At 32.8% G+C, this 24,921-nt stretch overlaps 1 protein-coding gene across 1 annotated transcript; it reads right to left on the bottom strand.

The window, feature by feature from the left end:
- Positions 1-7,326: 7,326 nt before the first annotated feature.
- Positions 7,327-23,638, bottom strand: LOC102810133 (cap-specific mRNA (nucleoside-2'-O-)-methyltransferase 2-like). The gene is made up of 14 exons (XM_078008871.2): positions 23,552-23,638; positions 21,023-21,772; positions 19,388-19,585; positions 17,889-18,009; positions 17,344-17,606; positions 16,793-16,954; positions 14,905-15,036; positions 14,275-14,388; positions 13,397-13,566; positions 12,214-12,346; positions 11,628-11,726; positions 11,275-11,358; positions 10,695-10,788; positions 7,327-8,606 (listed from the first exon to the last, which is right to left on the bottom strand). Exons 2-14 carry the CDS (start codon positions 21,719-21,721, stop codon positions 8,500-8,502), a joined length of 2,376 nt encoding a protein of 791 aa, XP_077864997.1. The 5' UTR covers positions 21,722-21,772; positions 23,552-23,638; the 3' UTR covers positions 7,327-8,499.
- Positions 23,639-24,921: the final 1,283 nt, after the last annotated feature.

The raw sequence follows: 24,921 nt of genomic DNA, 5'->3' as shown, positions 1-24,921 counted from the left end.
ATTCGTTAGGATAGTTGATTCGGTGGTCCATGAAGTCTTGCAGGATTTTATACATTTCAAGAAAGGTACAAAAATACATTTAATATTATATATATTTAATTACACTCTAGCTTAAAAGTAAATTTCTGGGAGAGTATGTTGTTACAGTTCTATAAACATATTCAACTGTGTGACCAGGAATGAGCACAGGGTTATTTATTTTAATAATTTACACATGTAATCATGAGGTGAGTCGGGTAGTTTGATAACCTGTGTAACTATAATATGATAAGATATGAACGGGGTCAAATATTCAACACAGATATTACCAACTATTTCTTTTTTAATTGGCTTAAGTTGTATTGTTTCGTTTTATTAGAAATTGCATTGTTGTATGATTACTAGTATATGGTATAGAAACATCGTCCTCAGCGTACACAATATAATATTTACAGGTCACTGGCCAAATATACTGCGGAGCAACCTTGCAAACATGTTTCTAGAGGACTTGTAAACTGGTGTAATATTATAAAAATAAATATTCACGAGTAAAAGTTTCAATATGAGCGACAATATTCTTGATGTAAATGCGAAGGTGGGAAATCAATTTATTGTTATAACAATGTGTGTAATATTTTCTTCTTTCAGTTTAACGCAAAACTCATAATCAGATGATTCTGAAAATAAGCAGAAATTCATTATATTTACATTGTAATACAATCATTATGCAAGTTGTGGCATGTCTTTATTTGTGTCTTCTCTTCTATGTTGGTTTAAATTGTGAACCCACTCTCCTACTCAATTCTATCCCTAAATACACCTAAACTGCTACTCAAATTACCTTAGCTCATGAACTAGACAATATGTCACCAGATAATATATTTATATGTTACTTGGTCGTATAATTACGACGAGTAGTGTTGATTTTCAGTTTTAACACTGTTAAAATTCTTTTGTTTTTATATTTGAACATTTTGCATATCGACCTATCTTGTACTGGTATAGAATAAATTATTTATGTTAGTAGTAAAGTGTATGTAGGGTGTATATAATAATAAATAATAGGTAATTTTGGTCCTTATTATGTGTTCCTGTGACTGTACGTAAAATTCATAGTTATAAACCTATATTGTTTTACTTTCCATTTTCCTGTACAAAATCAGGACATATGCTAATAAGAGATGTCTACTGCCAAAAAGGGATTTTATTTTATGAAAAATCATAGCATATTTTCCTCAAAATAAAATATTAGTGGTAACTACCTAAATTACCATCCGATTTCAGTTGCGATATCTCGAGAAGGTACTTCCACGAATGGGACGTGCCGAAAAAACCCGATGGGAACCGAGCGGAGGGAAATTATACATGTATCGACGTAAATCGAAACGAATCGAAATCAGACAAGATAATTACAGTTTCGTGTCCATTGAGCAACTATAATTATAATGAGGTAAGAACGTTTGTTCATAAGCTTACAGCAATCAAAAAAAGGAAAATTAACAGATCAGTTGAAGTGTTTAATAGATATAGTTATTTTCCCACACATGGACTTCACCTGTGTTCTATTAGCCTTATGTATCTCTTAAATTTAGTGATCTCTATGTATCTCAGCATTTTTGTGATCTCACAAACTCAGCCATAATTGATATACAAATCATATTTTATCTACACATGCAATATGAGAAACGCTTACCAATGTGGGACATGGTTTAATCTCAGATTAGTTATACTAGTCTGAGGTTTAATGGAGGCAGCCATTGTTGCTTAGTATGCTAATGCTTCAAAAACGGAAACAGACATTAGAACAGTAAATTATTTCACCTCTTCCTAAATCTTTGACATGAATTTAGGCGATTAGAACGTTGTTTATTTATTCATGGGAAAATAACTTCCGAAATGTCGATTATGTTTTCGTCATTCTGACCCTTGAACTCCAAGTGTACGTGGGGGAAATAAGCGTATCCATTGTGTCACAGTAGATGTCGGTCAAACTACTAAAGTAAAGATCTGTTGTCATATTGTTGTCAAAATAGTTAGTAATTGGCACAACGTTCGCCAAACTTCGATTCATTTCGGTTGTCGTTCACTGCATAAAGTTATAATTAAATCTAATACGTACGATTAAGCTGCATCGGTATCTGACTGTTAATCTTTTAAAATTTACACGATTTAGCAGTTGAGATTTTCTCAACAATATAACTGATAATCTACAAAACATCCCTAACTTTAGACAAAGTTCTAAAGTGAAACTTTGTCTAAACTTAGACAGTTTTTATAACTCGACTATGGCTTTATAACTGTATGAAAAGCATGGCATTTTGAGTTCCGTTACTGTATTTCATTTCTTTTACCTCAAATCAGCTGTAATATTGAGATAAGTTGACCTCAAAATAAAATAAACAGCTTATGAATATTAAAAGAAAAGCCCAGGCTAACAACAAATGTAGGAATTTCAAAATGTAATTTACATTTCGTGCAAACTTCGCTGTATTCTCGTGATAACTTCATAATACACAGATAAATTGTGAGAGAAAAATATATTGACCCCAGACAAAGCGTCCATCCAATTCATGTATGGCACAGTCCCTGTTAGTTATCAAATTTAAGATAATTTTTATAGTAATATAGTTAGAATATAAACATGTGTCAGAAGAATGGATCCAGAATATGGTGCTTGATTATGATGATTTTTTAACATTAATATGATTGACATCTTTTATCTGGTCGTCAAATGAGTACTCGTCAATATTGAAAAATATTGCTCTGGAACAGCATTAATTAAATCAGCATTAATCAGTCGGCTATTTTGAATACATCGAATATATAAAATGTGAGCATAATCAGTCAAAGCATATCGAAGATATGGCTCTAGAAGCACATTCATTCAAACAAAATGGCCGCCAGTCAGCCATATTGAATTCGATCTGAAAAATAAAATTGTGTGCACCAGGAACCAATAATCTCTAATGGATGTACCAAGTTTGAGCAAAATCCATCCATAAACGCCAAGACCCAGTTCTGGAATGCCCGAAATGCTTGATTTTTGATGATTGTTTAGCACAAAAATGGCTGCCATTTGCCCATTTTCAATCAGATAGTCAAACCAATATTTCTGTGTCATGATGTATGATGAATATATAAAATTTGAACATAATTAGTCAAAGCATAGCAAAAATATGACACTAGACCTGCATTCATTACAACAAAATCCATCCATAAATGCTTGATTTTGATGATTTTTTAGCACAAAAATGGCCACCATTTGGCCATCTTGAATCAGATCTTGAAACAAATTAATGTGCATATATATAATATTATAAATGATGTATGTGTGAAGTTTGAGTGTGATTAGTCCAGGCATGTCTAAGTTACAGATCCGAACGCGCGTACGCACGCTCGCTCGCACACACACACACACACGCGAACGCACATACGAACGGATGCACAAAGGTCTGCGTTCAAACGGGAACTAAAAAGTATCATGAAAGAATTGTGTGTTATAAATGTTACCAGCGTAGTTAATGTTGGTTAACTTCATAACAGGGAACATTGTAATTCGGTGTTTTACACGATATGATTCAGTTAAATTGGTATTGAACAAATATAGTAGTAAATTGTACTTGCCTGTTTCATAATTAGTTAATATTAAGAAAAACTCAGTGCAGTGCCCAGTACGCAGGGAACAGTAATTCTCCACATGCAAGATGGCGAGCTGTACTGCATGACAACTGACAACAAAACACGTCACTTCCTAGTTATGTGTGAGCAATGTTACAGCCAGTGGAAAGGTCGTATACAAATACGATTTTATCTTACTGACTGTTACGCGTGTCTCCAGCTTATGAACAATTTCAAACAGCACTCACAGTAAAACTAAATTAAGCTGAAAAGGTAGTCAACTCTGAGCAGTCAATATACAGATTTGTAGCATGTCTTGGGAAGTATACGGATCTGTCTGTCGTTTTCAAATTACATAGTTTTCCTTTAAATACTGCATTGAAAAAGGTTCAATCTATAAAACCTGAAATTTTCAAAAAGGTCTTACCCTGTGTGACGCCGGTATAGGACATCGAATCTACGTTGTTCGCAAACTTCCATTTTTTCTGAACACATTGTTGCACTGTTACCCTCGCTCAAGAAAGTTTTCTTTTGATCCTTGTTGTTTCACCGAAATAAAGTTTGTTGTCACAAAATACAACGGCAATCTATATAATAACTGATGTTATTTACGAAATTTAACTGAAACATGATTTTTGTTCATTAAATTTCTTGGTTTGATAAATCATGTGCTGGTACAGAATGGCAGCCGGGTCACAAGAGCGTAGAGCATAGAAAATAGTTATGCATCAAAAACACGAAACCATCAAAATTTGCCTTATAAACAACCATGTAATTCATAGAAAGATGAGCGTAGTATATATATACTACGCTCATCTTTCTATGAATTACATGGTTGTCAGTAATTTTAATGAAAGAAAAGTACATTTTTTTCTAAGTAATAGTGACACCTGTTGTTTAGTGTGATGGACCCCCACGGTTGGGTACAGGAGCATAGAAGTTTATAATTAAAATTGTTTTCCATAAGAAACATGAAACCATCATACATGGCCTTATAAACAGCCTTTTACTTCATAGTGGGGTGGGTGGAGTAAAGCTGTGATTATTTTTATTACTTTCTGACCATCTAGTTTGCCATTTACCATGTCCATATAAACTAAAGCTCCAGCCAATATCAGATTTGACTACTTGTTTCAAGCTATGGCACTTGGAAATGAGTGTTGTGACATGTGGCAAATGTCCAACTGTCTTGGTTAATAAGATTGGCTATATTTCAACTAGAAACAGGTAAACCAGTATATCTGTATGTACGAAGCCAGTGAATGTTATTCAAGCCAAAGAAACTGCATCTATTTATATAAATACACATGGACAGAGAATATTTTCTTGGAGCACTAAATGTGACAATTGCCCTACTGTCTGTGATAAATATTCCACACCAGCTACATAGTGCCCGACGAGGAGTTGGGTAGGTAGTGAAGAAAAACATTGACTGAAGCCTGGCAGAGGACTGAAAATAGAAAAACTCTACCACAACAGCAATTAGAGCATTATAAGTATCACTTCCCTGTCAAATTAGTGGTTCATGCTTATTTGAATCTGAACATAACAGGCCAATTCTATCACACCTTGCTAGGCCTGAACTTCCATCCAATCAGAGCATTCCAAATGAACATGATTCTCCACAATACTAGAGGGCGCTCTGACCAAAAAATTATCTAAATAAAAAGAACTGATATATATATATATATTTATTTGATCCCAGTATATAAATACGGACAGAAACACACTGAATGTCGACCAGTTGTACCTAAACATCTATCACGGCTTACATAAAAAACACACAAGCATATTGATACAGTCAATATGCAAAGCAAATAATAGCCATAATAAACATAAAACAAAAACAAAAACACAGGCATATAAATAATCCGCAGTAAAGCGAGATAAATCAACGTGAATGCAGCCATTATCTTATGGAGATATCACAGGTTATAACACCCCTAATTTTAAAAATGACAGGTATAATTTAAAACTCACTCACAAGAATAGTTTAAACAGCTTGCTGCATTATAAGTATCACATCCATGTAAAGTTAGTGATTCTTGTATATTTGAATCCGAGCAAGCAAATTATATCATACCTTGCAATGACTAAGGCTTGGTCATCGGGAAAATACACATTTGGATGACAGTTCTAGTAAAAAACAGTACACGAAATGCAGCATAACATCCTGTCGGTATAGGGTACTATGACCCCCTCCCCTCACGAGTATTAAACTTATTTGTCATATCAAATGAATATACATGTTTCAGAACGGTAGTACAATTTAGACATTTCTAATATGTGGGTGTATCGTTTTACTTGAAGTAGCAAAATGTGTTTCAAGCATATAATTGAAGTAAAATATGAACCTACTCAGTCTTTTTTTTCACAGTGAAACAGACAATCATAATATGGAGCTTGGAGAAGAGTGTCATCTCCATTAACTTTTAAGCAAGTTCCGAAATCACAACACTCATTGTCATCATTCGGTGGAGGCTACTATTTACGATTCATCGGATTATTTCATGCTAGACCAGTTCCATCGAAAGTTGAATACTATGACTGGACAAGGTTTGACAGAGGTAAATCTCGTACAGCCATAGAATGACGAGGGTAGGGGCAGCAAGTGATGTAATTTAAGTGGTAATGATATCATTAAGCTGGTTTCAAATGTAAACATTTCACCACAGCAAATATAAATACATTTGCAATCGGCGCCAATCTCACGAGTATCAATTTTGAGTATCAGTAAAGTCGACATCGGAGCTAAACAGTGATTCCACATTTTCCAATATTTTTTAACGAAATTCGAAATGTGATTTTTGATATTCCAATGCATTACAAGAATTCCTGGCAGTGTACAATTACTTGAACAAGTTGTAATGATTGCTCACAATAAATTTTTAGTATATAATATTAATCTTGATTAATTTATCCAGGCTCAAGAAACAAAGGTGCACGTATACTCATGGCTATCAGAAAAAACAAGGTTGTAACATACCCAGTTAGTGATATTATAGAGGTAGGCTGTTTTCTTACATTTTGAAGGTTGGTCAACAGTGGTACCTTATTCACCGACGCATTGTATACCACGTAATTTAACATGTGTGCCATTTATGAGATACTCCATATTGCTCCATCCCAAACAAATCAATTAGCGAGTTACGCAGTTCAATTTGGACAGCCATATTTCATTTGACGACCTAGAATGTGCTTCCGAAAAAGAATTTGGCAACTTGTGTTGGTTATGGTACATGTATTCCCTTCATGGAATGTTAGTATTGTGCGCAACTAACCTGGTGATTTGCATTATCCCTTGTATAAAGGTCAGTTAAGTAACAGTGACTACTTGTTACCTAGATCAACTCTTAATATGTAAATAAAGCTAGTAATATTTCATAAATACCACTTCGTTACCAACTAGACTTGGTACGCAACTACAGGCCTTTTCATGAAACTAGGCTTTGTGACGTTTCAAAAGTGTGGCCTAGAAGGTTTAGTCACTAATCAACATTGATTTCATTATCATTTACGTGATTGGTTGTCAGTCTGCCAAACAAATGTTGAGCAATCCCAGACATGCTAATAATAAAATGTTAACTTTAATTTATTAACATTTCTACATTTCTTTGAACTTTTTCAGAACATTCAAGATTACCAGAGAACAACCAATGGTAACATAGTTACCCATCCATCAGACTATCAGGATTCCAATATTCTAGACAATATACTTTCTATGCACGATTCTGGTATATATTCAGCTTTATTCCGACTTTTATAATGTAAAATAAACTTAATTGTTCATATCCCAGAGTGCTTAGTGCTTGTTAGTTTAAACGGAATGATGCAAAATTAATATATTCAGGTTAATGAAAAAAGTACTTTAAAACTGAACTGATAAATTGGTACTTTTTGGAAAGAAGCACAATTATCTACACCAACATGCATGTACAAGTTTGAAGACATTTGTACAAAAAGTTGAGAACATGTACAAAATCTTTTTTCTATGTCAGCAACCAAAAATATACACTATATAAATACATACCCTTGTACTTTGAGGTTTGTATGATAATATAGAGAATTAAGAAATAACTCATCAGCCATCTCAGCTGAATGTTCCATCCAACATTTAGGAGTACTTCCAACAAACATTTACTCAAAAATATGTGAGAAGACATGAAAGTTTCTTACATTCGAATCATTGCACTGCAATGTTCAAAATAAATATTTACATATTTTAGGGGAACATGCAAAAAGTGGTCATTGTTTTAAACTATCAGCATGTGACCCTGTTTTATGAAGACGGTCAATTCTAAATGTGCCAAAGTGCATACATTCTTCTTGATAAACTAACAGGTCACAATCTTCCAATTAAAATAAATAACTTGTTGTGGCATTTTACAATGGTCAACATGCAAAGGCATATCAGCTTTAATTGAAACTTAAATTGTATACTGGTACATAAATACAATTCTTTTGACCATAGTAAAATCTGTTGAAATGGTCGAAAATAAAAAAGTGATACTTAAAACCATTGAAGCAATAATAGGAGATCTCTTTGCCGAGTTTAAAAAATAGCAACAATTAATTAAACTAAACAAAATGTGCTTCACTTTGACTGCACATTAAATATCTTTAAAATAACTAAGAATGATATTCGCATATTCTCCAATGAAATCAAATGCAGATGCTCTAAATTAGCAAACATAAAATAAATATTCTGTATCAAAAATCATTTAAAACTGGAATATCTTTGTATGAATATGAGCAAAATATAGTCTTTACAGAAATATTGTGGGTTTTTACCCATTGAAATCATAAGTTAGAAAAAGCATGCACACTACATTGATGGAGATAAGAAAGTAGCTTCTACTAATGTCGCTTTTCTGATCATTTCTTGTAGTGAATTCAATTAATTCATTCATTCTTTCCTTGAAATGTCCTTTCCATATAAACTGTGTTACTAGTCTGAATCTTCAATAAATGGTCATTGATTTTCACAACAGTCTTATAAAATGAATATTCTGAAAAAAATTTGAATAAAATGAATATTATAAAATGAATATTCTGAAAAAAACATTCTGGTTGTGGAATGCATTTATTCCAATCACGATTACATTGCAATTGCATCGTACATTTTAACCACCACAGCAATCATCTAAGCTTACTCTGGGCAATCACAAACATCGTCAAGTAAATGCTATGATCGCCTTGAATGCAACAAAATACAATTACCATTGCTGCCAGCTCATACTTTGTTAGTTTCTTGTGAAAAATAAAGACTTGTTGCATGACGTTTTGATAACTGCAAGTAAACTTAGAAAGAACTCTCGCATGCTGGGGGCATCAATTCAAAATTTAAGATTAGCCTTTCAAACATGAAGCTTGGTAACTAATATTTGTCTGCTATTTGAGATTTGAGACATTTTGAAGTTTATAAAACTTACAGAAAATGCATTTGATTTTACATCTGTGGTTTTCAGTCCAATTGACTAAAAGCAACCTCTACCACAAGGTCAATTTAAATCAAATTTTTGAGATATCAGAATTGGCTAATAATTAGATAATACATATGCATTTTTTCCATTATTAAACTAATCATGTCTGTTGATTACCCCAGAGCATCTGTCAAAATTTCAATAAAATGTGATGATTATGCACATTATGCAAATTAGACAATTAGTAAGCTTGATTTTCAATCCAAAACTAATCAGGTCTTTATAATTGTTCCCATAATACATACTAAGCTTATTGATATGCAATAATTGGTTTTTGAGACTTAGGTACAAAATTTGGTAGTTGTAAGGCAATTTAAGCAATTATTATGCATAGATTTCAGTCCCAAACTATTTAGGTTTGTGTATTATGCAAGTTAAGTAATTAATATGAACAGATATTTTGAAAATTTACTAATTATGCAAATAAGGAGAATAACATGCACAGATTTTTACCCACAACTAGTCAGAGCATCTATATACCATGTTTCATAAAAATCCATTGAGTGGTCCTTAGGTATCAGTGAAGCAGTAAAGGAACAGCTAAAAATTGGCGAATTATCATGCAAATTAGGTAATTAATGTGCATGGATTTAAAGCAAAAGCTAATCAAATTTGCATATTAGCGAAGAGCATCTATACATCAAGTATTATCAAAAACCAACATAATTCTTGCGATATCAGTGGAACAGACACACACACACACGTCTTCCAATCGTTGTGACGACACATATTGGATCGACTTAATATACCGGTAGTTGCATCATGTATTGATTAAATTGTGACTATATAGGGTTGCGTTTTTATTGAAGTTTAATCAAATTCAATTACAATGCAATTGCATTTTAATTCACGTTTAAATAAAAAAAATTTAACAAAGTAGAAATAACATCATACATCCTGTGACTTAACAAAAATATTTGCGAAGCTTATTGTAGGTATGGTAGAATATAATTATATTAATATAATATAAATTGTACTACCCCTTCCCCCTTTACCAACCCTAAGCTCTGCAAACTTGACTTAAATTCAATTAAATATTAATATAAATTATGAAAATAGTGAGGGTCATCACTCGGTAGGTGGTGTGATGTTAAATGCGAGTCGTCACAAAATTAATAAGACAAACGTGTATATGCACGCACACAGGCATGTCTTACTGTCATTGTAACACACTTTTAATATAGTTAAATTAACTTTTAATAAAGTTGCAATATGAACTCTATTAAAACGCATTCCTATATAGAATTGCGTTTTAATTAAGTTTAATTAAATAAAAGTTGAATATCCCGTGACTGAACATAGAAATGTTTGTGAAGCTTACATGTAGGTTTAGTAATGGGGGAAGGTATGGTACAATTATATTAATATTTATATAAATTGAACCATACCTTTCCTCTTTACTAAACCTAAGCTTCACAAACTTGACTTAAATTCGATTAAGAATTAATACAAGTTATGAAAATAGTCAGGGCCGTCACAATATAGGTCATGTCGTCACAAGTCTGTGTAAAGTTATTGAAGTCATCACAATGTTACCACACACAAGCACTAACTTCACAGACTTACATTAGTAAAATCACAAACAATATTACACAATCCCTCACAATAACCTACCATATAAACACTTCATAGGCAAAATTTCCAAGACATAATTTTCTTCATTATTTGCTTTTTGTTTTATAATATCTTCAGAATGAGTAAGTAAATCCTTTAAAAAAAAGAAATAAAAATAAAGTAACTAGTGAGTACCTAACGAGGTTCAAATACAATTGACAATTACGTTATGGGCATCATACTTTGTTATTGGCTATTGCAATCAGGAAACAGGACAGGATGGTAAACAAAAATTGGGTTATCATACAACTTTGAGATACATTGTTATGGAAAACTGGCAAAGTTGGCCAAGGCTTATACATGTATTGTGATATTTCTTCATATCACAATATTTTACAGTGACATTGCATTATTATTGATACAAAAATGACAGAATTTAGTGAGTTCTCATTATCATCAACTATTATGATAGTATTTTTTTTATAAACAATGGGAGATCTCCCACAATGCACTGCATATATGAGCAGATCATGCCGAGTAGTGACAAACGGTAATAAGCACTGAAAAATGACATAACATAACCAAGTTCTTTCGTAAATAACCACTTCTTGTTTAGTACAAGGCATGGAGCAAAACAAACCTGAGTGAATTCATCATTTGGATTGTAATTATCACAAACAACAATACATTCAGCTGGGTAAGACGACAGAACATGTACTTTAACCTGAAGAGAAAAGAAAATTGTCAATTGTGATACCTAACCATTGCGGCTTCAATGAACTACTGGCATCTATTTAAACACATCACTAACATTTCAAAACATATCCATAACACTTCAAAACACAATCTGTAACGCTTTTAAATTATATTGACATTTTCAATAGGGTTTTGTGAGTGTGCTCATAGTTTTCATAGACTTTGCTACAATTATGAAATTTAGCATGTCAGATGCCTTATCAGTGACATAATTCATACAAAAAGACAAGAAAATACCTTTTGAAAACTTGCTAAAAGTATATACAATAGCCCAGTTGAGAATCGTGTTAGAAATGTACTGGTTTTGATAATGAGAGTTCCACCACCATTCAGAGTCTGAGAAGAAAACACAGTAGTATTACAAATTTAATCTGTATTATTTTATAATGAAGACATGGATAATAGATATTGGAGGGAAAATGTCAATTCTACAGGTCGATTGTTGATATTCTATAGAAATCATTCAATAAGACAAATACAAATATTAATTAATAAAGATTTGACTCCAAAATATCAATCTGGTATGTTACAACACACGAATTGACTAGAACAATCAGGTTCAGTACTTCTTTGCAGCCAATCAGAAATTGTTTTACAGGCACGCCTTAATTTGTTGACAAATCCCATCAGATAAGAAATGCATAAATGTGATTTGGATACCCAGTAGTCAATTGGTCAGGCTTAATAAGCAGTGACGCATACACTGATGACAGGAACTGAAAGCAAACAGCCTTGTCCAACATCAGATTTGAATTATTGGTGTGAATTAGGGAAACATCTCCATATCCCCTTCAGTTACAAATAATAGCTGTTTATTAATCACCTTCAAAGCAGTGAGAATATAAATCAGTAAATTGTTTTTAGTTTCTAGCTCCATACACGAGTGTCCCTTCTCATTACTATTGTAGCATATGATAACAAGCTGTACACATGGCCCATCACAATTGGAACAAAATCTAGACAAACAAAAGAATATAGATCCACACTGATTAGTTCATGTCTTCACGAATTATACTGAACTTCAAGCAATTGCCACTATTACATTTGCTCCATTTGAAGCACCATGTTAATGTCTGCTTCTTGCTGTTGTCTGAGCTCTTTTAAATATTGTTATAGCCACAACAAAGTTATTCTATGGTGCAAGGAACAAGAACATTTTATATATTTTTTTTTTATTTAGCCCTGATCATGGCATTGTCATGTATTTACAATCACCCATCATGAATCTTGCTGTAGGTGAATGCTAAGCAAATCTATATTCTACTTTTTTAGATCAAACAGATGAACCAGAAACAAACTATATAAAAGTGACTTGAATCACATTTGATTTATTTGTAAACATCTCAATAACACTTCAAATTTGGTGAAATTTTAATCATTTGATAATGGCTGGTTTAGGCATGCCCATTCCATCCTGTTCTAGCAGGAACCTTAGTGGCATTTGAGTGGGCAGAAGATGAGTGAATGTAAATCATGCATAGAATAAATTCGTTGTTGTACCATCAGTATGTGTTTTTCTTGGTGACCTGTTTTAGTTTGTATTTATGCAAACCTGACTGCGGGGCTGCTCAAGTGAATTTGAACAAGAACTGTTCTCATGCATACCCTACAGTAACTAGTTTAATTTAGGATTGGCAGAGCCAAACAGGAATGGGACAGAAAAAGGGACAGTTTTCTCTCAAGGAAACAAAACTCTCTTAAAGTAAACAATGGCCAGTCAACTTTAGTATCATTATAAAAAGTAGATTTATCATCATATTTAGAACTGATAAAGCCTTGTTATACTATGACAAATGTGAATATTGGAATACCATAACTTAAATAAAAAAGCGCAAACAAATTAATAATGAAAACTGTTTCTAGATGCTATATATTCACTAGATAAATGCATTAATGAAAGCAACTGTACTCAAGATTATAACCCATGTTGCACATAGGAAGTTTGATTATCTTTTGTCTCAGTCAGGAATTGCATGACTTTTTTTACAGACTATAAGTACATGTACCTTAGAAGTGAGAAAGGATTAACTTTGACATCAGATTCGCCTACTTCCTGGTCTTTCTCAAATGGATTAATCACTGTCAATTGATTTTTAGTGCAGTCTTCTGATAGCAACCAATCAAGTAATTGCTTGGAACACAGTGCAATACACTCTATAGTAGACTCTTGGAATTTCTGAAAGAACAACATAAAGTAGTTGCTTGGAACATAGTGCAATACATTTTTGTACATTTTATAGTAGACTCTTGGAATATCTGAAAGAACAACATAAAGTAGTTGCTTGGAACATAGTGCAATACATTTTTGTACATTTTATAGCAGACTCTTGGAATATCTGAAAGAACAATATAAAGTAGTTGCTTGGAACATAGTGCAATACACACTATAGTAGACTCTTGGAATTTCTGAAAGAACAACATAAAGTAGTTGCTTGGAACACAGTGCAATACACTATTATAATAGTAGACTCTTGGAATTTATTAAAGAACAATATAAAGTAGTTGCTTGGAACACAGTGCAATACACTCTATATTAGACTCTTGGAATTTCTGAAAGAACAATATGAAGTAGTTGCTTGGAACACGGTGCAATACACTATAGCAGACTAAGGGAATTATATAATACACTATAGTAGACATCTGAAAAAAAAGTTACCAACAGGTCATTATATTGTGTGTTATATTGCACCATTTACTTTATTTGGCCAGAACAAAGGTGGTAACACCAAAATTTACTGATCATGAAAACCATCCTATCAACCTCCTTGCAATATGGTAATTATTCCTAGGAATATTGCCAGTCAGGTTTGTTTTAGTTTTGCTCATTGGCAAAACCATTTTCAAATGAGATTGATGAATTTGTTGGATTAGAATTTTTACTTACATGCATGACATTTTCTACTTCAAATTGTACAATCTGAAAAATATTTCCTTCTTTCTTTTCATCACAACTTGACAACAGTTCCACCATGGCCCCTTTATTTTCTGGCTTGAAAATCTGTCAACGAACAATCTTGTCATTATTCATAACCAATTGGTAGCATTCAACAGTTAATTACAATGCAGTCATATACAGCCAAACCTATAAAGTTATTATGAGAATACAGCAAAGTATGCACGAAGGCAGTACAGTGATCATGTCTACCAATGTGTAGCGGAGATCAATGCATTACTGTATGGCCCGAGTACATACTTTGCTGTATTCTTATGATAACCTTATTATTAAATCATATTATCTCTGTAGTGATAATTACGCACACACTGGAATTGAGTCCCAAGCAACGATAACACATGCTAAAAACACAAAGGCTCATGAGTATACAATTGTTTGTAAACAATGACACACTATGGCCATCTGACACGTGCGCAGGAGACGACTCCCCCGCTTTAAGTATATGGTGGATAATAATGTTGCTTGTCAGTGTTCTGTGATAACATGCTGCAACACCTTTGGTTTGAATTGAATGTGGTTCTCAAATGCAACCTTGTAGAACTAAAATACAAGTTTCAATACCTGAGCTGTATCCTGAACTTTATTTAAGTTTTCCAACAATTTAGGATGGCAGAATCTGGAGCTGTGTATTTCTTGTATTGGTTTTCCTTTCAGAATTTCCAGTTTTGAGAGCATATTATTATCTGGTGATGTCTACAAATAAAATACAAAGGCATATTATGAATGACAGAACAAGTTAGAAGTCAATCATAACCACATCTCTGGCATCCATTCAAAGTGTTGTTTTGATCTATGGACATCAATAAAAATATTGTTTGTTTTTTTTCAGAAATTTATAATGTTCTGAGTGATGACAATACTCACATTCAACTACGTAATTTTGACACCATAAACTTTTCGTCACTGAAGGGCATGACTTTGGAATGATGTACTTGCATATTACTAAATTGAATGTTAAATGCGTCAAATCAACACAAATGTCCAATTATTGGTATCAACTAAAATCAGGAACTGAACTTGTGTCAGTAACTTTATTGATATAACTGCTTTGAATTACAAACAAATCACTGTGGTGTTTGAGGCACTTCATGAGGGCAAGAAATTATGCTTACATGTAGTTTATATAGTTTTCCAATCTGATTAAAATAAGATCATAGTTTTTTTTTTGTGTATTTATTTTATTTTGATCTAGTATTTATTTTTTTAAGTTTTGGTAATTATGAAAGGCGGAATTAAAAAAAAAATCACAAAATTAAAATCAAAATAATAAAATAACAAGCAGCCTATCGGCTGAGATAGCTCCGCTGTTAGAAATGCACATTTCAATTAAAGAACTGAAGACATCATCAGAAAATGAACAATATGTATAGTATCAAAGCAATCGGACTTACAGTTTTTAACAAGAAGTCGAAAATATCACTTTCTACCAAAAATGACCAAAATATTCACCAAAATTAGAGAATTGAAGATATCATCACGAAATGAACAAATCTGAGAAAGGTCTACATGTAGTATCTATATATGTAATATCAAAGCAATTGAACTATTGGTTTTTAACAAGAAGTCGAAAATATCACTTTTTACCAAAAATTACAAAAATATTCACGAAAATTAGAGAATTGAAGACATCATCACAAAATGAACAAATCTGAGAGAGATCCACATGTAGTACCTATATATGTAATATCAAAGCAATCGGACTTGTGGTTTTTAACAAGAAGTCGAAAATATCACTTTTTACTAAAAATTACAAAAATATTCACCAAAATTAGAGAATTGAAGATATCATCACAAAATGAACAAATCTGAGAGAGGTCCACATGTAGTACCCTATATATGTAGTATTAAAGCAATTGGACTTGCGGTTTTTAACAAGAAGTCGAAAATATCACTTTTTACCAAAAATTACAAAAATATTCACGAAAATTAGAGAATTGAAGACATCATCACAAAATGAACAAATCTGAGAGAGATCCACATGTAGTACCTATATATGTAATATCAAAGCAATCGGACTTGTGGTTTTTAACAAGAAGTCGAAAATATCACTTTTTACTAAAAACTACAAAAATATTCACCAAAATTAGAGAATTGAAGATATCATCACAAAATGAACAAATCTGAGAGAGGTCCACATGTAGTACCCTATATATGTAGTATTAAAGCAATTGGACTTGCGGTTTTTAACAAGAAGTCGAAAATATCACTTTTTACCAAAAATGATAAAAATATTCACCAAAATTAGAGAATTAAAGATATCATTACAAAATGAACAATTCTGAGAGAGGTCCACATACAATAACAAAAGTAATAAAAAGATAAAATAAGTTTATAGAATTATAGCACGTACAATACATCAGATTTTAATCAGATTGATAGTTTTCCCAATTCAGACAGGTTTACTGCATATCTGGATAAAATCATTGTAAAAGTTCTAATAACATCCTACCTCATGTTTGAAATGAAAAACTTGATTTTCCTGTAGAATCCATTGATTCACCTGATGATCCATTGATCTCCACCAGTTTTCTGTATCACGTCTGTCATTATAGGAACCAGTATAGTGAGTCTTCATACTTGTCATCACAAAATATCTCATGTTATACTCCTCCTGAAAGTTGAACATTATATATTACCAAGGATTCATAAACTGGAGGTGTAGGCAATGAATTTTGAAGTCACACGAGTTGCGAGATAAGAAAATCGCAAGACAAAGTACATTGAGAAATACAAGAAATGTCCGTAATCGTATCAGAATGTATCCTTGCCTAACGTACCATTAGTTGGCAACAACAGATATCTCAACACAAAGTACATTTTGAGAAATACAAATGGAAATGACCATATCCAAGAACTGTCCGTATCTGTATTCGTGCCTAATGTAGTTGATAAACCATTAAAACTTACCCCCCCAGATTTCCCCCATTTCTACCATATGGCTTTATTTTATGCTGTTGATCACAAAATCTAGATAAAAAGGTCACCAAACTAATGTCTTACCTTGTATAAATCAGGACATATTCTGTCTTCCACAGATATTGGCTTAATACCAAAACGTTCCACATACATTCCCAGACAACAGTTTCTAACTTGTTCTATATGGCTTTTCTCCTCATCACTCATATTCTGGTAGAGCCGGATGTTGTTCTTAATAGTATCTGTTTGAAAATCTTTGAATAACTTAGCACACTCAATTAGTTGTGATGTAAAGGATTCTGGAATGTCACACTTGGAAAACATAGCTTCGTTTTGTCTTGTACTACCTTCAGAGAAAACATAGCAAAACATTGAAGCCTAGAATGTGAATTTATGTTAAAAGAACTGATTATATATATATATATATATATATATATATATATATATATATATATTCAATCTGAAGTAATTCTACGCATGTTTCAAACTTTAATTTCTAATCTATATTGGAAAATTGTTCTGGGGTTTATTAATTTCAACAAAAAACAGTATTCAACCGCAGTAAGATCATTACTTTAATTATATTTACAACACACAAACATTATAATGATAAAGCTCAAATATCTTACCAAACTTGTTCAAGAATACCGGAAAATATTTCTGCAAAGACAGCTTGCCATTGTAGTTGAGACAAACAACATACACTTCTGAATTACCAGACTTGCTAGTGGCTGGTTTGAACACGTGTACCTGCCAAAAAAAAAAATAATTTGACAGTTACAGAAATGAGAATAACTGAAGAAAGCACAAACTTATTTATTTTCTCTAGTGGGATGAAATTATTCATGTTAACTGGTATAAATAATGACTTCAGATAATTTGTTATTAGTTTGACAATTTTATCCTGACTATTCCCCAGCATGCTGGTCAAATGTTGTGGGGGAAAGGGTGGTTTGATCTTCTCAGCTATGACACATCATGTAAACCAGAACTCAACCTTGTTTATTCTTCAATAACTTACATACGGATGCTAACTCGTAAACAACTGAAACGAAACTGATAAAACGAGTACCAAAAACATACAACGTTGCTATAGATCGCGTTGAGTAATAATTTTTAGGGTGGGAGGAGTTCTCATTTACCGATTACAAATATGGTGTTTACTCTTAACGCTCAAAACAAATATTGGCCATATTAAAGCTGGGCGTGCTAGTTTCTTATAGCATTACATGCAAAAATTGAAATACAGAAAAAACATATGGTTATGAATAAATATTGATAAATCAAATGAATCTCCCCACAAATGTCAAGTTATATTTTTGTAAAATGATAGAGAAACCTGATCGACTCGCACTGGATATTCCATTTAACATTTTTTTTAGTTACAAGGTCATTTATAATGTCTCCAATCATACTAATAAACAGAAGTACATTGTGTATATTAAAAATATAGTGAAAAGTTTTGACAAATTTAGTCATTGTTGTGCTTTGTCATTTGCATGCATCGATATATATTCACATTTTGATTTAGGAATGTTCATTCTCAGTTCAAATCAGAATTCTAAAACATTTTGGATTAGGACCTATAAACAGAATCCCAAACTTTGTTATGAAATTTTGGAAAAATAATATTTCTGATGTATGTTGTATGTTATTTTACTGAATAGGGAGGAAAATCTTTAAGCAGATTTTGAACAAAAAGAAATAATTAATATGCCCATTGCTGGGAAGACAGTACACAATTCTATAATGATATTTGTAGTCATTGACAAGTTAGTCAAACAATTCCTTATCATTGTCATAGAGTCCAGACAAAAGTTTTTTGTTCTGTAATACTGTTATTTAACATTTCAATTTCTTTTTTGTGTTTTTTTTCTCTAATTCTAACATTTTTTCCAATTTTTAATGTAATGCCACATTTAATTTGTAATTTATACGGTTCCTATTTATTTACTCAAATAATGAACCCCTGATTCAAAAGGGTAGCAAAAAATAAATCAAAAAAAAAAACTTTGCACTTATAAAAGAGATGAGTCTATTGTTCACAATTCATTTTAATATGTTGTGTTACCATGACAATATTGTAGTCATTGTGGTAAGGCAATGACACATTATTGAATAAACATACCTTATCAAAGACACAATTTAACAAATACATCATTGCGACAGAACTGTGCTCGTACAACGTGAACATCTTGATGACAAGTGTGCCACCATCACTCAGACAATACAATGATGTAATTATTTCACAATAGTGCAACTGGTAAACTAACATCTCTTGCTCCGCTGGGTCACATTGACAATCGATGCTTCCATCTGCTGTTATCTGTTTTTCAATGGAACAGACATATATTGTTTATAGTTGCATAACTGCATATAGTGAAAATTATGTCACTGACAAAAATTATTTATTGAGAGGAAACAATACTTCAATATCAAGATCAAGTACATTCAAGTATGAAAGGCAACGCGAGACAATACATTGCATTACAGGATTAATTATCAAGTATTAAATAAATCAAAGCAAACACGGAACAAGGTAGAACAATAGCATCCACTCCCCTCTCCCTTTCCATGAGTGTGTAGAATTACAGTAATGCAGGCATAGAATGTATTTCTATGGGTTCTACACAAGCTGCTGTAGAATGCCGGTCGAAAAGCCGGTGAAAACAGTTCAAGTCGAGAAAACAGAACAAACTCAACTTTCAAGTGATCCTGAGCAGTCAAATTTATACATGTTGCACATGGAGGGGTAATTTTGTATACTGTTCAGTTGATTTCCAACAAGTATACCAAAGTACAGTTTTCTGAAAATTTTCGACCTTTGTTTTCACCATGATGGTTGCCAGACAGTGAAAATGTCCGGGTGTAGAACGTTGATTATCCGGACTGTTAGGGGGACATGCTTTTTGTTCGGTTATGCAAACAGTTCGAATATGCGATCTTGTGTGGGCGTGCTCAAATTTACAGGCTCACGTACACACAAATTCTAACGCACATGACTGTAATGAAATCAAACAATAGTACATGTAGAGTACGTCATTAAAAACATTTTATTTAATCAGTAATACATTGTAATAAAAATGTTGCATGCTGGAATGTTAAAAAATGTTTCAAAATGTCCGTAAAATGTAGCGATAATAAAGTTCCTTTGCTTCTTTCTTGGGAAAACCAAGTCTCGGAATCAAGTGAAGACGGATTTCTTCAAATGATCATCATAGGCTGTTTTCATTATCTTTCATTTCAGTCCTGCATTGAATCCATTTTACTGGAAAAATCCAGCAGCTTTTGTTTTGCCTTGATATCGGATATCGCTGTATACACAATATTGCCAAATGATTTCATGCTGCTCATCTCTGTATTCTCGCAGGCACCTAACTTATTGCCCCCTCCCCCAAATGTGATACTTCATGCAAACATGTATGGTATAGGCATTCAACAATACAGGCAAGAATACCACTTTAAGTGAAAATAATACAAGGTTATTACGAGAATACCTTAAAGTATGCACGAAGACAGTACAGCCGGGAGTATCCACCGACATGCAGCGGAGGTCGAAGCGACAGCGTACTGTCTGAGTACTGTCTTGTTTTTATCATCAGAGGACACTTATGAGTGTAATCATTCCATATTTGGAATTCGCATTTCCCAATATGGTATGATGAAAATACCCAGTAAAATACCGCAAAATCACGACACGCTGTAACTTATGGCATTACAGTGACAGATGTATAATAATATTATTTAAAGCATCTTAGCTTACCAGGTGCACAGTTCCCAATTTTTCAGTAATTTTTGCGGCAAGTCCTTTCATAAGACGTACATCCATTATATCACCAGTGTTGTCTTCGCCAAAGTACCAATTGTTGATAGTTTGATAAATAAACCTGTCATCAGGAATCATGTTACTCAGTGAATGGTCTTCATAGTATGGGTTCAGAGTCGTTGCCAACCAGTTCCATTCAGTGTCAGGGTTATTGGTTTTAATGTAATGGTTAAGACTGGTTACAAACGCCCCTGGGGCCTCACATAGATGGACAGTGTTAAGTTTGTTATCACGTATAATATCAAACGTGGCCAGAATCTCATGGAACTTGCACCAAGCCTGGGTACACAACTCAAGATTGAATTCAGATCTGATCTGTGGGACAACTCTACCTGCTTTGTTGGTGAACATCGTGTGGGAGTGCCACTTCTCTATATCTTTGTCGCTCAGTTCAGATTTTGTTAAGTTCAGTTCACATTTCAATTGTTGAAGAACATCGTAAATCTCGTCCTCATCACTGTAAATTTTTTCGACACCTGGTAAACTCCATCTTTGTTCTTCGGGAGAGTCAAATGTGAAACGCTTGTTGAACATAGCACTTGCTTCATTGACAATGCCTGGATCATATGTGTCGGAACGCTTGCTCTTCCCCATCTGGCTTCTGAAGTTCCTGGACCGTTTTCTTTTTCTTCCCATCTTCAAATATTCATCTAATATCTTTCAAACAGTTTTTCTTCGATGTCGCCTCTAAAAATTGAAACATTTGGAACTTTATTGATAGTCATAAATGTTTTTCAGGAAGAAATATATTATGACTATCATAGCAGAAATGAATGACCAATAACACCATAGGATGTAGAATTAATTCTACGAGATAATATGGTACACAAAATAGACACCTCATCCAATATGGCACAATGGGAGGGGGGGGTCGTTCTTATGAGATGCGATCAATTGTGTCGTGTGATTTTATTTCAAGTGACAACAGGTTTTGAAAAGGCAGTCTGATACATTTCGAGCGAGCAGTCAAGAAATGTAATTTTGCGCCTTTGCAAACATACAAGTATAGATAAAGGTAAAACTTGTATATACAATAATCAAATATTAAAAGAGTTAAGTAAATTTATTTACCATTGCTTTATTATGAGGGAAGACAGTTAAAAAAAAGGATTACCAGCTGCCTCATAACAAAGAAACACTATTTTCTTTTTTTACTATGCATGTTTTTTTTATATGTTATCTTCTTTTTTCTAATTGTTATGTATTTTATTAGTTTTAGTTACCGGTATATTTTGTTTTGTCATTATTTTTATATACATTACCTTTATTGTATTTATCAATACCCAATTGTGGATACAATTACAATAAAGTTATTATTACAATTTACAGTTTTGAGAATGATGACTTGCTTTCAAGTGATGCCAATTTCAGCAGAGTAATTCATGGTTTTAAATATTATTAACCAGTGGTGTTGAAAGTGGCTCAATTTATTGTAGCTAAGTGTAAATGAAATTCACCACTGGCAACTTGCAAAGAGTTAGAAGAGGCCTACCATTTCAGTGAGCACAGATTGTTTCAAGGACTATTCGACAAAGTTCATTCATAGAAACATGTATAAAAATCAGCTTCAATGACAAGACAAAATTTTTCATATACTGTAAAATACTTTATTTTCGCTTGGAATTAATTTTCGCCATTTTCGCTGAAGGAGTGATTCACTGAAAATAAAATCTAGCGAATATACTTTTTTTCCTATATTTTACATTCAACTCGCCAAAACTCAGTGAAAATAAATTCCACACAAAATACCCAAATAATCATTTCAGCAAAAATTAATTCCAGTGAAAATAAATTATTTCACAGTTATGTCGTTTTATTCCAAATGTTTGTTTCAGTCATTTTCAGACTGTGGCAAAAGAGCTGTTACGAGTGGCAGCATTATGAAACAAACTTAGCACATTCCATTTGCCTCTATGTTTATTTTATTCTCTAGTAAATCGATTGGCACAAAGAAGTAAAGATAGATGATTGAAATGAATAAAAAAAATGCTCCATGTAATCTGTTACATAATTCATCCCACTAACATTTGTATATTAAAATATGTGGGCCAGAGCAAATTGTAGACGGCCCATTGCTCTGATGTTGCACGCCACCAACGGTAAAATAATGTCAATGCATGGACGTACTTACACCATGGTCACTGTAACTTTAACAATATCAACGCAGATAACGTAATATATTTAACACGTAAAGTTGAGGGTAGGACAATATTGAAACTTGTTAGAATAATTTGAATGTTCATGTGTTCATTTTCATTGTAAGTTTCTCAAAAAGTTCGCTGTGGTCGCGGGTCTGGTAAAAAATACTCTATGTCGACACGTGCATATTTGAAACTCAAAACGCAATGTTTTAGTTGGAACATAGCTAACACTACGTATACGTTTAGAGTTGTAAAGGGTTAGTTTTACAGGTGGCCACAACAACCTAAACAAAATATGCGACGAAAACAACGAAAACACGCTTACCAACAGCGAGTAGCCATTTTCTGACAAGTGACTTGTGGGGGAAATCGGACCCCCTAGGCTGATAACAAACAGACAGTTACATTTGGGTTTTTTAGACGAGCACCAGGGGGCGCATATCAAACGACACAACTGATAGATGCCATGATTATGCTTTGAAAGACGGTTTAGACAGATTTGAGTTAATATCAATCAGATTATGGAGGTAAAATATACCTTTAAAAATAAACCATGATCAGACTAATTTCTTAGTGTCTTCAACGATTAATACAATAATATTCTTCATATCAGAAGGGATTCCTAGGGTAAATTGAGTTATGAAAAAAAAGTTTAAATCAAAACTAGGAGAAATTACAAGCAATGAACATCAAATACCTTAATTAAATTTCATTTTTATTTTTGTATCTGCTTCTATTTTTTTTATCTGCATAAAAACGTTCAGGAACATGTACTGGTATTTGAAAATAAATCAATAAATACATGATGTGAAGGGCAACCTCATGTTTTTGTCATTCTCGCCATAGAGGGCAGTATTAATAAAGTATACTGTAAAAGCATTTATTTTCGCCGACATTTAATTTCACTATTTTGATCTTGTCACTGTGTTTTATTTTCATGAATTTGTCAAGGAAAGAATGAGTACAAGTTCATGTAAATTTAATTTTGCAGATTTACTTATCAGCGAAAATAGCGAAATTAAAACCTTGTGAATAATTAATGCATTTACAGTATGTGATTCATTAAGATAGGATCTTTTGATTGTAATTACACAATTAAATGCATTCCATGAACATGTAGGTATATTATGTGATGTATGTGACGCATATAAATTAAATTAATATTACCGGTACTGACGTTTACCAACAAATAGTGTACAATCATTTCTGGTTCAACATGCTTATGCTGCTTTATAAATTGATTCAAAACTGATGTGGTTAAATATTAAAATTAGCTAATTAACATGTGAAAATAAATTATAAATTAGTATTAGACAATCAACTCTATAACAGTATGATGCATGTGGAAGTTCAAACCTAATTTCAGCAAATTGGTTTTCATCAACAATCATAACATTCTGAAAGTAGTTTATTAGTACATGTATATATAATAATCTAATAAATAGGTTTGTACTAAAATCTAATCAAGTTTGGAGTTCATCACATTCTATCTAAGCAGGCTATCAAAAGTGCATGATTGATGGAATCATCTTACAAAAACATTGGTGCCTAATTTGAATCGATAAAATAGTAAATATACTTGTTCTGTCTGAACTGTGTCTATACACTAACAAATACTATACTATAAGTTATACTATTTACCAACTGGAGCTTTGATACATGCAGTAGTAATGAAATGGCATGGATTGATGAACT

This window comes from Saccoglossus kowalevskii, chromosome 17, assembly GCF_978046115.1.
Source record: "Saccoglossus kowalevskii chromosome 17, keSacKowa6.1, whole genome shotgun sequence".
Taxonomy (NCBI): domain Eukaryota; kingdom Metazoa; phylum Hemichordata; class Enteropneusta; family Harrimaniidae; genus Saccoglossus; species Saccoglossus kowalevskii.
This window is presented reverse-complemented; position numbering and strand designations above follow the sequence as displayed.